Source organism: Carettochelys insculpta, chromosome 13, assembly GCF_033958435.1.
Source record: "Carettochelys insculpta isolate YL-2023 chromosome 13, ASM3395843v1, whole genome shotgun sequence".
Classification (NCBI taxonomy): domain Eukaryota; kingdom Metazoa; phylum Chordata; order Testudines; family Carettochelyidae; genus Carettochelys; species Carettochelys insculpta.
In genome coordinates this window covers 6,438,491-6,451,393 of record NC_134149.1, presented here as the reverse complement: position 1 = coordinate 6,451,393, position 12,903 = coordinate 6,438,491, and the positions used below count along the sequence as shown (strand labels likewise).

The 12,903-nt window shown below is 43.4% G+C and overlaps 1 protein-coding gene across 5 annotated transcripts in view; it reads left to right on the top strand.

Annotated features, from left to right (window-relative positions):
* FGF13 (fibroblast growth factor 13) overlaps positions 1-12,903 on the top strand; it is a 357,392-nt gene that overhangs the window by 275,709 nt on the left and 68,780 nt on the right. For all 5 annotated transcript variants that reach the window (XM_075007926.1, XM_075007922.1, XM_075007923.1 and 2 more), the window contains one exon: positions 1,098-1,201. In XM_075007926.1, the coding sequence (XP_074864027.1) occupies positions 1,098-1,201 (104 nt within the window). The remainder of the gene's footprint in view (positions 1-1,097; positions 1,202-12,903) is intronic.

Sequence of the window (12,903 nt, the reverse complement as noted above, 5' to 3'; positions counted from 1 at the left end):
GTTTTATTGATACACTCTCAGAATTCAGGGTCCTTATTAAACACTAGTTGGATACAAATTTTCTTTTAACTAAACATGTCCATTTTAGGTTGTCAGGCTGAAAGGGAATTTTAAAACTTCCCTCTCTCTTTTTTTATTTTTGCTTGGACCTTTGTAAATAAATCATTAATTTATTTCGGATTAACTGGTTATAAATTTAACCACGGACAATGATCATAAATATTATATTCAGCCTCGAGCTGATTGCCGTTTTACAGCCACATAAAAGAAAAACTGTTAAAAAAAAAAAAATTCTGTCTGGCATTATGTGGTTCTCACTCTGTGTTTATGCCACGTCTAGAGAGACTGTGGAATATGGTATCTGCTCCTCTCATTTTTCACAAACCTTCTTTTAATCTTGCCGTGGGAATTCCCGATGTGAAATACTTGGTTCAAACAGTGGTAAAACTCCTCTGCCAAACAATAGCAAAAATTTGGGCCAAAGCTGAGATGTTCATTTATTAAGCATGCACTCCTCTGTACCAAGCTCAACAGTATTAAAATATGGGTTTCTGTGCCTATAATTGTTGAAAATATTAATCATTCTGAGGAGAAATTTTAGCAGAGAATTAAAAGCAATTTTAGTTTTGAAAGTGCAGTGTTTGAGCCTGATCTTAGGGACACTAATTACTAACTGCAGGGTCGCTGTTGTGAGTCATGCTATTGAGGACAATACATAGTTCATCTACTGAAGCCAATGGAATGACTGCTATAATGGGAAGCTGTGTGGCCTAGTGGATAGAGTAATGTATTGCTACTTAGGAGATCTTTGATTCTGTTCATTGGCTCTGTCTCTGGTCATCTGGATGAGCTGGGGCAGGTCACCTCTCTTCTCAAGGCCTCAGTTTCTCTATCTGCAAAGTGGGGATCATGATACTGATTTGCTTTGCAATGTGCTTTCAGATCTGCTGATGGCAGGTACTAGATATGAGCAAGGTATTAGAATGACTCCTGAAAGTAAGTGTTTGCAGGATCAGAGCCTCTGTGAATAGGTTATATTCACTCAACTAATTACGTGAAAAGGTTAACTTTGCTATTTGTTTCCTTTTCTCTCCTAGCTTTGTTTAACCTCATACCCGTGGGCTTACGAGTGGTGGCTATTCAGGGGGTGCAAACAAAATTGTATTTGGCAATGAACAGTGAAGGATACCTATACACATCAGTAAGTAACCATCTTCATTTTTTTCTGGTTTAAAATTCGGTGACCCCCTATTCTAATCCATATTGCTGGGAGTGTCTGCATGGTTTGTAATGAAATATGCAGGTGTTGTCTTGGATTTAGTTCATTACACTTTTCTACTATGAATGTAAAACAGAGTACTGAATAACATCTCTGTGTCTTTTAGAAGAACAAAGGCCACGTCTACACGTGCACGCTACTTCGAAGTAGCGGCGCCAACTTTGAAATAGCGCCCGTCATGGCTACACGTGTTGGGCGCTATTTCGAAGTTGAAATCGACGTTAGGCGGCGAGACGTCGAAGTCGCTAACCCCAGGAGGGGATGGGAATAGCGCCCTACTTCGAAGTTGAACGTCGAAGTAGGGCACGTGTAGCCGATCCGCATCCCGCAACATCGAAATAGCGGGGTCCTCCATGGCGGCCATGAGCTGAGGGGTTGAGAGACGCTCTCTCTCCAGCCCCTGTGGGGCTCTATGGTCACCATGTGCAGCAGCCCTTAGCCCAGGGCTTCTGGCTGCTGCTGCTGCAGCTGGTGATCCCTGCTGCATGCACAGGGTCTGCAACCAGTTGTGGGCTCTGTGGATCTTGTGTTGTTTGGTGCAACTGTGTCTAGGAGGAGCCCTTTAAGGGAGCGGCTTGCTGTTGAGTCTGCCCTGTGACCCTGTCTGCAGCTGTTCCTGGCTGTTTATTTCGATGTGTGCTACTTTGGTGTGTAGACGTTCCCTCGCAGCGCCTATTTCGATGTGGTGCTGCCCAACGTCGAAGTTGAACGTCGACGTTGCCAGCCCTGGAGGACGTGTAGACATTATTCATCGAAATAACCTATTTCGATGTCACTACATCAAAATAAGCTATTTCGATGTAGCGTGCATGTGTAGACGTAGCCAATATGACCATCCCATCCCTCCACACTGTAAGGAAATAAGGCTGTTGAGATCACATTTAACTATTGCTTTGTGCGTGGCAGTAAGCCAAACCTTTCCTTTCTGTTTGCTGTGAGAAGGTATCGCTTTGCCCCTTGTCTGTTGGATGACGGGAGTCTGAATAACTAACTCCTTTAGGGGTGGACATCACAATGAGAGGCAGGCTAGAAGCATAGCCATGATCCTGCTGGTGGTTCATACCCTTGTGAAATTAGCTATGTCAATTTTTTTTTTTTCAATTAGTTGTTACACTGATGACCCCCTCTGTTAGATTATTATACATGTGAATCCCAGCTGGGCCACCCCTCTTGCTGGTACAGGTAGAACCTCCCTAATCCAGCATTCTCTGATCCGGCAATGTCTGTAGTCCAGCATGATTTTTGTTAGCTAGATGTCCACTTATCATGGCTGCATCCAAGGTGTCCATGGTCCCATAAAGTTTGTTTACATCCACCAGTCCTGGTTCTCAGTGTTCTGTGCTGTAATTTATCTCTAATTTACCCTTAAATGTCTTCCAAGAGCCCAGTAAGCAGTGGAAGTATTTTTAATGCTGCTGGACAAAACTGACATTCTGTGGTCTGGCAAATTCTTTCATGCAGCACCAGTCAGGTCCTCAGGGTGCTGGACTAGACAGGTTCAACCTGTAGTAGTAGTATGCTGTGAATTCATTATTTTAAAATACAAAGTCATAGATGTCTAGCTGCTGCTTAACACTGCTGTACTTTGCCACTGAGAATTTCCACACTCATTCTCAATGTGTCTGCTTTTGTATCTGACTGTTATTTTACTATAAATGATTGACACTTTCTTTCCTTGAAAGAAAAGGCAAGGACTTAATCATGTCCCCGTCCATACAGTCCTAGAGCAGCTGGAAGGAAGTCAGGGGCCTCCTTGCTTGACCTGCCAGCTCCTGCCTATGATTATAAGTGTCTTCCCGGGTGTTTGCCGTGTTTCCTTCAGCAAGGGACAGGCAGATGGATGACTTGGGAAGCCGTGAAAACTCTCCTCTTTGGGCTGGGTTGTCAGTGAGTGAAAATGGGCACAGCTCCTCTGAGTTCAACGGAGCTGCCATGATTTAGACCAGCTGAGGAGCTACCCCAAAGGCCTGTCAAATTCCCAAAGAAAACCGAAGTTTTCTGGTCCCTAGTTTCTTTTCATTGGCATCACCAGTCCCTATAGTGGATACCCCAGATTTAGAAGGAAATAGCATTAGCTTATGGGGGAAGGCTCTGCTCCAGGTCCCCCTGGAAGGGGCAGAGTCTTAAGCAGAAGGGGTGGGGTTGACACTAGCTTTCCCCAGCCATCCCTCAGTGCAACCAGCACCACACCACCCAGGGCTCTGGCAGCAATTTAAAGGGACAGCACTCTGGGTGCTGCTTCTGCCACTGCCGTGGTAGCAGCAGTGACTACCTGGAGCTCCAGGCCCTTTTAAATTGCTAGCCCAGGGTGACTTCCCCTTTTGCTCTCCCTCCCCCAATAACAGCCCTTATCAATGACACCACTGATTATTGAAGGAGAAGATGGTGGCCTCAGTCACGAGCTCCTTTTTCTAGCTTTCCTGCAACATAAACAACCTCCGATATTGCAGAAGTCCAATTTAAACTGCATTGGCACAGCTTACAGACACTGGTTTGGAAAGCAGTAGTCCACAAACTAAACAACCAGCCCGTTACCTTGTTCAACCAGTTTCTCATCCCTGGCACTGCCCTCTGTGGAGAACAGTTACTAATAATTTATTCATCAGGACTGGCACTTCCTAGGACCTTTCAGCTGCATTGTACAGAGCACTTTATAAACATTGGGCCTGATCCCAAGCCCATTAAATGGAAGGCAATGGATAGACTTCCATTTACTTCAATGGGTGTTGGATCAGTCCCGTTCATATTTACTCCACCAAGAGGTAGGTAAACATCATCAATGTTTTATAAAGAGATTCAAATGAAGTAAGACTCAGCAATGTAATGTTTTTTTTCCAAGATCACACAGGGCCACTCTGACATTGGGGCATCCAAACGAGAAGTCCTGTGGCTCCTAAGCCACCTTGCATTAACCACTCCCCAAAACAACCCCACCCCTTGGTGTCTGTTCAGCTGTTGACTGAAATTCTGCGCATGTTGTATGTGAGTTCTGGGTGATATATGCTGTACGGTTGAGTTCTGTGGCAATAGAGCTGATGGGGTTTTTTTCTGAATATCTCATATTTTAAGAAAGTATGTTAGAGCCGTTATTGTCAGGATTAATGAGAAGTTGTTTCTTGTTCCATTTTGATGGTTTGTTTAACAGCATCTCTGGTCTGTTGCATAACAATTAGTGGATCTAGGTTTCATTCTGATGAGGTTTCAGGACTATGATCTCTAACTGAGACAACCGAATGATTAGCTTCAGAGTCGCTGATTTGAAATCATGACTGAGGTGGATTTGCACAATGAGGGAATCTGCCATGTCTGATAATTGCGTAGGTAGCGAGTATCCACGGTTGAATATTAGACTTTCCTAGATGATTTGTCATGTCGGTAGGTTGTAGGAAAAAAGATGCCTCTAATATAATTATAAAAGCTCTTTGGGGACAAGAGAAACACTCTACTTAAAAGAATGATGGATGGTTGATTGGTTGGAGTGTGTGTGTGTGAGAGAGATATTTGGTTGGTTGGTTGGGGGGTGTGATATTCATGCATATACGCAAAAGGCTGGCTAGTGAGAGAAAAAGTGATAAATACAGAAAAAAGCTCTCACTCAACTTTACTTCGTGCATTTCTGATCTCACAGCTCACCCCATCCTTATTCAGACATATTAGTCAGTTCACACTGGATAGACTTTTTTGCCATATCACAGGAAGGTGCTGGCTTTCAAATCCCTTGTTCTCTCTCTGGTTTCCCTAAGTCAGAGACAAGGGAGTGAGTGCATTTCCAAGGATGATCACACCCTTAAAATTTTATTTTGTGAGACCACAGCACAATGTATTTAAAAATGCAGCAGCAACTCCAAACTAGAGCTGTGGGCTTGATTCACCTTGTGTTACACCCATGTTCTGGAGGTGTAATTTGATTTCAGTGACCTTACACTAGTGTGCTCCTGATGTAACAGCCTGGTGAATCAAGACCAGCCTTTTCTGGTGTAGTAGCAGAGTTTGATTTTTTTCCCCCACTGTGACTGCTCACAGCATGTACCAAACTCCATTTCTTTAAGCCTCTTTGTCCTGTGGATTTCTTGCATGCTTTTGGTGTCTTCTTGAATGAAAGGGTGAAAATACTTTGTGAGCATATATCAGAAGTTGAGTCTTGAGGTGTTCCTTTCCCCTCCGAAAGCGACATGGTTCACAGTGACACACAGCAGCAGCTTGAGTGAGGTCTGTAAAAGGGGGCCTGTGTATTTGTTCAGCTCAAGCATATTGCATGGTTAGTGTTATCCCTCTACCCACTGCCTGAGCACCCCAAATTCAAAATTGTAATTTAGCTGCCATGGATTTTAATTCAGCTGCTATGGATTTTCAGTGAGCCAGGACACGGCTGTTGCAAAAGTCATTTTGTAGAGGACAGTAAAAAGCATCTTTCCCTCTCATTTCAAGTAGCAGTCAGAATCCTGGTCTGCAGTTCTTCGTGTGGCTGGGATTTATGGAAGAGTGTTGCATTGTTGACAATATAGAGAAACCCGCGGTCTGCCTCACCATCCTGTTAACTTGCAGTACGTAATACACCTTATGAATTTAAATAGTTTGTGAGTCTTTATTCTTTTTTTCTAGTGTCTTTAGTTCGCTGGTACTGTGAAGTATGTTGAAGTTTTGTGAAGAACCGTTTCTGTTTATCACAGCGTCTGTGAACACATTCCTTATGCATGCGAAGTAAGGATTTCTTGCTCCAGGAGCCTGTGTTTTCAATGACAGCCATGGGTTGGTGCAAAGGTCCCCCAGAGTTCCTGATGAAGGCTCCAGCTGCTCCTCTTGTCTCTCAAAAAATTCTAGCCCTGCAGATCTAGGAGGGACCATGCCCATGTACAAGCAGGTCATTCAGTGTGAGTGTTTTCTGTGAAAGGGTTTGAGGCCACCTGGGTTATGCACATCCCAGGTCCCTAAATCACCTCCTCTGAGATATTGGGTACCCTCAGCCCTTGTTGTGTGTCCTGGCATGAGAGGCTCAGCACCTTGATGGATGGCTGGTAACATGTATGGTAGAAGATAGGTTATAATATTCTTCACCTTTGTTTTGAGCATTTCTATTTGATTATAACAGCACATCCTTAATGTAGCGTTAACATGGGCTTCTGTTAGTGCATATAATAGAAATGCTTTGAAATAACACACAGCACTCCTCTTTATGCATGACTTCCCTGTACATATTATCTATCTACCATATCCTGCATGTTTTGCATAGACCATGACGCGCATAGGTACGGTAATGGTACTACGGGTAAATACAATCTAATGCGGTCATGTTGATGATGGCCAGCAGTAATGAAATGTGATTACATTCGTAGAATGATTTTTTTAAATTGGTTTTGGTATACGGGAGAAAAGAGACATTTGCACACAGCGAATTCCTTGCCAAGAGCATTCTTCCACCTCAGGGAAATAGTATGAACCTGGAGAGAAGAGAAATAATCAAAACCTTCATCTTGTTAAATTTGCATGTCAATATAAATCATGTTCCACCAATAATCCTCAAGTACAGAATAGGCTGTAACATAGAAGCTTCTCTTAAATGATAGTATCTGCAAGACTGCAGCAGTGAATTTTCCTTTTCATGGCACCTTATTCTTCGCTAGAGAGATGAGCAACTTCCTGACTGTTATTACTGCTTCTGTAGATTCAAAGGGTCTGGCCGCACAGCTCCCTGGTCAGCTGTCTCGTGCTACCCGCGATTGAATCTCTTTGGAATTAATTGTCTGGTACAGGGTTGCACTGGACTGGATTCTAACCGTGCGGGCAGAGCTGTGCTACTTGGCTGGCAGGTGCACAGGCCCAGCTTCTTCCTCTCACTCCAGGGGTAAAAGGGAGCCATGATGGAGGCAGAAATTGCCATTGGGGTGTTAGCCAACATAAGAAGGTTCCTAAACAGCATTACCGCTAATTTTTCCATCCATGTGTGGAATGAATTTTGTTATGTGCACCGCCAGTAGAAAAAATGCTGCCAGCTGCGAGTGCTGTGCTAAGCAGCTGGGCAACATTTTAACCTCTCCTTGCTGGCTGCCCAAGCACTCAGCTCACAGGGCATGCTGCTCTAAGTTGCCTCAGAACAAGCATGTACAGACGAATGTTTTCCAGCTCCTCAGGATGCTCGTAGCCCTGAGGCTGCTCCAACTTATGCCAGGGTAGGACCAAGAATGTGGAAGACACCAAAAAGCTTTAGAAAACCTTAGCCCCCTCCCCATACACACCCTGTTGCTGCACTCCTCAGGGGAATGGATCATGTGGGTGTGGCTCAGTGCTTGCCATAAATTGTGAAGTTCCCACTCCATGAGGTAGCACCAGAGGTGAAAGGAGACAGGTGCACCTTGGTGTGCAGCTCCAACAAGAGCTGGCTGAGCTGTGGCAAAAGCCATCAGGGGCCTTTTTAAAGAGCTGCAATAGGACAGTACCTGTAAGACATTGTGGGTGGGACAGTCCCTGGAGCAGGGTTACTGCAAGGAGTGGAGCAGTCCCCAGCAGCATGTCTCCTGACTGAGAATGGATACCAGGCAGGAGAGTTCTGCTCACAGCTACTTTCCCCTGGTGGATTCAGAGTCTGTAGCTATAGAAAGACAGATGCCCTTGCATTTCCGTGGGGAGGGTAGGTGAACCCTGCAGTCCACAGGAAGAATCATGAGAAACCTCTGCAGACTGAAACTCCCAGAGCTTTGCTGCTTTCCTGAGCTGGTTCTCAAAGGGGGAACCTGAGGAGCAGCTGAACACCCTCTCTCATACTGCAGACCCTGGGAGATGCACACCCTGAGAGCCTTGGAGCATCAGGCTCTTCAACAGGATGCCCGTGTCACTGGGCATGATGAGAAAATGGCTGTGTAATGAACTCTTGGCTGGAGAACGGGCCCTGCTGGAATCTACTACCTTACAGCTGCTTCAGTCACAGAACATGTGAATACTAGCCTCTTACAGTGATGTCTGTTCACAGAGATGAAGGGAAGGTTCACGAGTTAGAGAGTCCAACTGGCTCAGTACTGTGTTACTGGAGCTACACTGGAGAAGAATCCATCAGAGAGAGATTGTTGGAGGGGTATATTTAAAACAACTTCTTGCAACATTGATTCGGTAACTAAATTCTTTAAAGTAAATAAGAGAAGGAGATGGACGAGACCACAGTTAAAAATCACTAGAAGGAGAAAGGATCAGATCACGGGAAAAGAAGATCAGCTAAACAATGTAGGTTTAATGGAAGAATTCAAAATTTAGAACAGGTCAGTGAGTTTATTGTACCTGTAGCTTATAATACTAGCAAAATAGCTTTTTTTCTCCTAGCAGAACAGATGGCTGATGTAAGTAAACATATGGGACTTTTAATTTTGTGTGCTCTGTGGAGGTTACATTGCTACACTGCTGCTTTCCTCAATGGTCCCCTACCTTCTCAGTTCTGTACTTCTGTCCAAAGTATTGGTGTAAGCTGAATGCTTGGGTGGCCACCCAGGAGAGAGTCAAATGCTGCCCAGCTAATTAGCAGAGCATCCCCAGTGCCCACAGCCAGCAGCATGTTTCTACTCCTGATGCACATGCCGTGAGACACATAACAAAATTTATTCTGCTCCCAGATGGGAAAAATGAGAGGCAACATTGATGGTGATGTTTGAGCTTTGCGAGCCCTCTGCCTCATCTCAGTCTATTGGGTAATTAAATAAATAATAATTGGCTCAATAATTGGTGGAGTTCAGCTCTGTTTATCTAAAAATCAGGGAGAAATGGAGATGCAGGTGAATAGCAATAAAAGGGCTGTGTTTTATAAGTCTGATTCTTTCACTGACTCTGGTGTAACCCTGTTGATTCCAATAGATAGTCCTGATTCATACCAAAGTGTGAACCAATTCAGGCCCTGCATCTTCACTCCCAAAGAAAAAATGGTTGGCACTTGTAACAGTGCAGAAACCTCACTAGACCTGCCCTGTAGTGTCATCACTCAGTATGAACCTTGGTGCTGTGAATGCAGTGGTGGGTGAATTTCAAACGTTTGACAAGTTTGGTTCAAATCAGCTCCTTAGAGCTTTATCCAAACCACATCTGAGCTCTCTAATAAGTCTTCCAAATTGAGATAGCAAACTCAAAGAAAAAAATAAAATAAAAGGCTTCTTTTAAGCCTTCCATCATTTACAGCAGGGATCAGCAACCCCTGGCCCGGGTGCCAATGGTGGCATATGAGCCAATTTTCCTTGGCACGAGAGGCAGGAGCTCAGCCCCAACTTTCCTTCCCCATGCAGCCGGGAGCTTGCTCAAAGTCATGCCTCCTGTGGACTAACAAAAGATCAGCTAATGCTACCAACCACCACCTAAACAGTAAAGCTCTGGATCTTTATTTATTAATGAAGCTGTTGTAAGTAGGACTATTAGTGACTTTAAAAAAGTATCACTGGCACCCGGACCGTGCACAGAGGTCAACATTTCAGCACGCCGGCTCAACTGACCCCTGACTTACAGCATCAAGTGAGCTCGGAAAAGCCTACCATATTTCACAGCTTCAATTTCTTGTCCAGATGGAGCCAGTAAATATAGAGGAAAATCAGTCTTAAAAATGCTTTTTCTAAAATGTTCATTCTATTGACTTTTAAAAATCTTAGTTCTGGTTCAGGCCAAGTTAGGGTCAAAGGTTCACATCAGTTCTTATTACTTCACACCAATCTGCCCAAACAGAATGAGGACTTGGATTCCTATCCTCCTGTCCTAGAGGAGTATCTGCCACCAACTAAGCCATATGGATGCTAACAGAAGCTTGGAATAAATAAGTGAATGATCAGAAAAGGGAAAGGGCCAAAGAAACTCCAGTAAGATTTCCTAGAGAAGAGATTTGCCCTTTAGAATTGTAATGGTAGTGGTCTGCCACACATCACTGAGGACAGTAATTGACCATAACTCTTTCTTGTATATACTCCACTCCATAATATTTGCATTTAGGCAAATCCTGCACCCACAGACTAATCCTTCCCAAGGCAAGCAATCCCACTGGCTGTTTGCTCTAGCAAAAATATACGAGGAAGGAGAACTGGATAGAAATCCTCAACAACCATTGGCTCAATTAATTTAATATAATGTCTGCATGTGTCTTAATAAATTTGAAAATTTACCACGTGTTTGGGAGGCTGATGAAGCTCATTGAATAGAAAGAAGGGAGGTAATATTCTGAAAGGTAGAAAATGGGAAAGCCAAAGCAAGTGAAATAAATCAGCTCCTCTGATGAAGACAAGGCTGCACTCCAGCAAACCCATCTGATCTGATTCTCCCAGCCACCATGTGCTAATACATCATGCATCTCTGTTAGCAGACATGTTTAAAGAGTCATATTTGAGCAATAGAGGAGAAGCAGGTGCTTTGCTTTTTGTACACACATCAAGACTTCCACTGGGAAAGTTTCCAGTGCTTGGTTCAAGCCACTTAAGCCACACCTGTTAGCACCAATGCAAATCATTAGATACCCATGGTTTGATTTTCCTCCCATGCTCCTATTAACTTCAGCTGGAGTTTTGGGTGATCAAGACTAGTAAAAAAAAGATTAAGCTCTCTGTATAATGTTTTTGCAAATAATAGCTGCAACAAATTCCCTTAATCCTTACTCTCGATACCTGTTAATAGAATCCGCGGTATCTTTAAAAGCTACATTAAAATGATCAAGGACTGAGTTGTTTACCAAAATCAAGTTAATACATAAGACTAGAAAAGTACAGTAGAAAGTGCATCACCATAATCTTTTTACTCGGACCTGCAAGCCTGTATCAGATTGCATAGAAGCCTAGCAGAAATCTACCACTGCAAAATTTTCCTCCATTGTCTCTTCCTTTTGTTCCTGATGAGCTTCTTTCATCCTTAACCCCTCCTTTGATTTCCTGAAAACATGTTATCCTCTAACATTATAATATGATCACAATATACAATAAGAAAACTGCTAGGCCACTGTTAAGTTCAGAAACTCCTCCAGTGCAGTCCTGTCTGACACCATGGGTCAAACAATCTCTGGTGTAACTTCAAACCATTGGATGGTTTCAAATCTAAACATCACAAAAGACCAATTTTAAAAAAACAGCTCCTGTTAGGATACCCACAGTTCAGTGAGGCAGGTCTCCATGCCAGCCAGGGCACAAAACTGAATGTATTTTAGGTCAGAGCAATCTGGGTCTGATTCTTATCTAGAAGAAAGTCCATCTAATCTGAATTCAAGACACTTCGTCCCATATGGAGTTCACAAATAATAGCTGTGAAGACAAAACTGTGGCTCTTCAACACAAATGTGACGAGTGTGCTCTTGTATGGATGTGAGACCTGGCATGCTAAAGTCTTCAAATCACAAGCTACAGTCATTCGTAAGCAGATCCTTCATATGAAATGGAAGACTTGGTCACAAATGAGGAGCTTGAAGTTCAAATCAAGAGAAGAACATGGGCATGGGTAGTCTACACTCTCAGAAAACCATCATCTAGCACAGTCCATCAAGCTCTCAAATGGAACCTGCAAGGAAAACGCAGAAGAGGAAGACCTCAGACAACGTGGAGAAGATCTACTGAGACTGAAGGACAACAGCTGGGGTACTTCTGGAGTCAGTTAGAAATTTTGTCCTGAGAGAGTGAAGTGGAGGAAACTTGGAGATGATCTGTGCTCCACACAGGTTTAAGTCAAGTAAGTAGAAGTCTCTCTACACTGCCTTGGAAGTAAATTCCAGTTAAATTCATTTAATGCATCTTTACCTGGCCATATCAACGTAAATAAGACTCAAGCCCTACTTTGGTTAGAATAACTCCTAAGAACCTCAGTCCAGAATCGCAGCCCCTTTGCAGTAAATGTGTGTGAACAAAAGACCCCACTAAAGAGAGTTCACAATCTAAAGGACAGACAGGATGGAACAGGCAGACAAAACACACGACTGGGTGTGGTGGTGAATTGTATGTGGGTGATGATAAAGCAAACCGAATTTAGCAATAATGCAGAAGCTGCGACTGAAATCTAAGATGAAAATAAACCATTCAAGGCCCTGATCTTTCAGATGGAGCCACACACGTGCAGATATCTCTCCGTACCTACTGTGACTGTTGGATCAGGGCCTAGATTTAAAATCTGGGCCAATTCTGCTCCAACTGAAATGAAGGGGACAGTTGGGTCTGAGGGACGTGACTGGTACCTTCAGGATTATAGCAAACTTCCAGCCATCACAAATGGCCTATTAAAACACTCATTAGAGCAGTGTTTCTTAATTTTTTGGGACTATGGAACACCAAACAATAATATCTTTGACACATAATGCGTATGACAATTTTCTCCAAAAATATTGTTGTCAAACCACCCCCCCTCCAAAAAAACCCAGTAATGTATATGCCAAAAACAAAACGAAGTAATTTAATCAGGTACCATAGCAATGAAGAAGTAACATTGTATCTGGTTTTAATAACAGAAAATATCCACCATCAGTGTCTGATATCAAAAAAGTGCCAGACGCTCACAGCACAATGGCAAGTTGTTCACAGAACACCAGTGTTCTGCGGAATGTGGTTTAAGAAACACTGCATTAGAGAGTCAAGTTTGAGATATGATCTTTTCTTGGACCAGGTGAAAAAGACAAGCTTTCAAGCTACACACTGCCACAGATA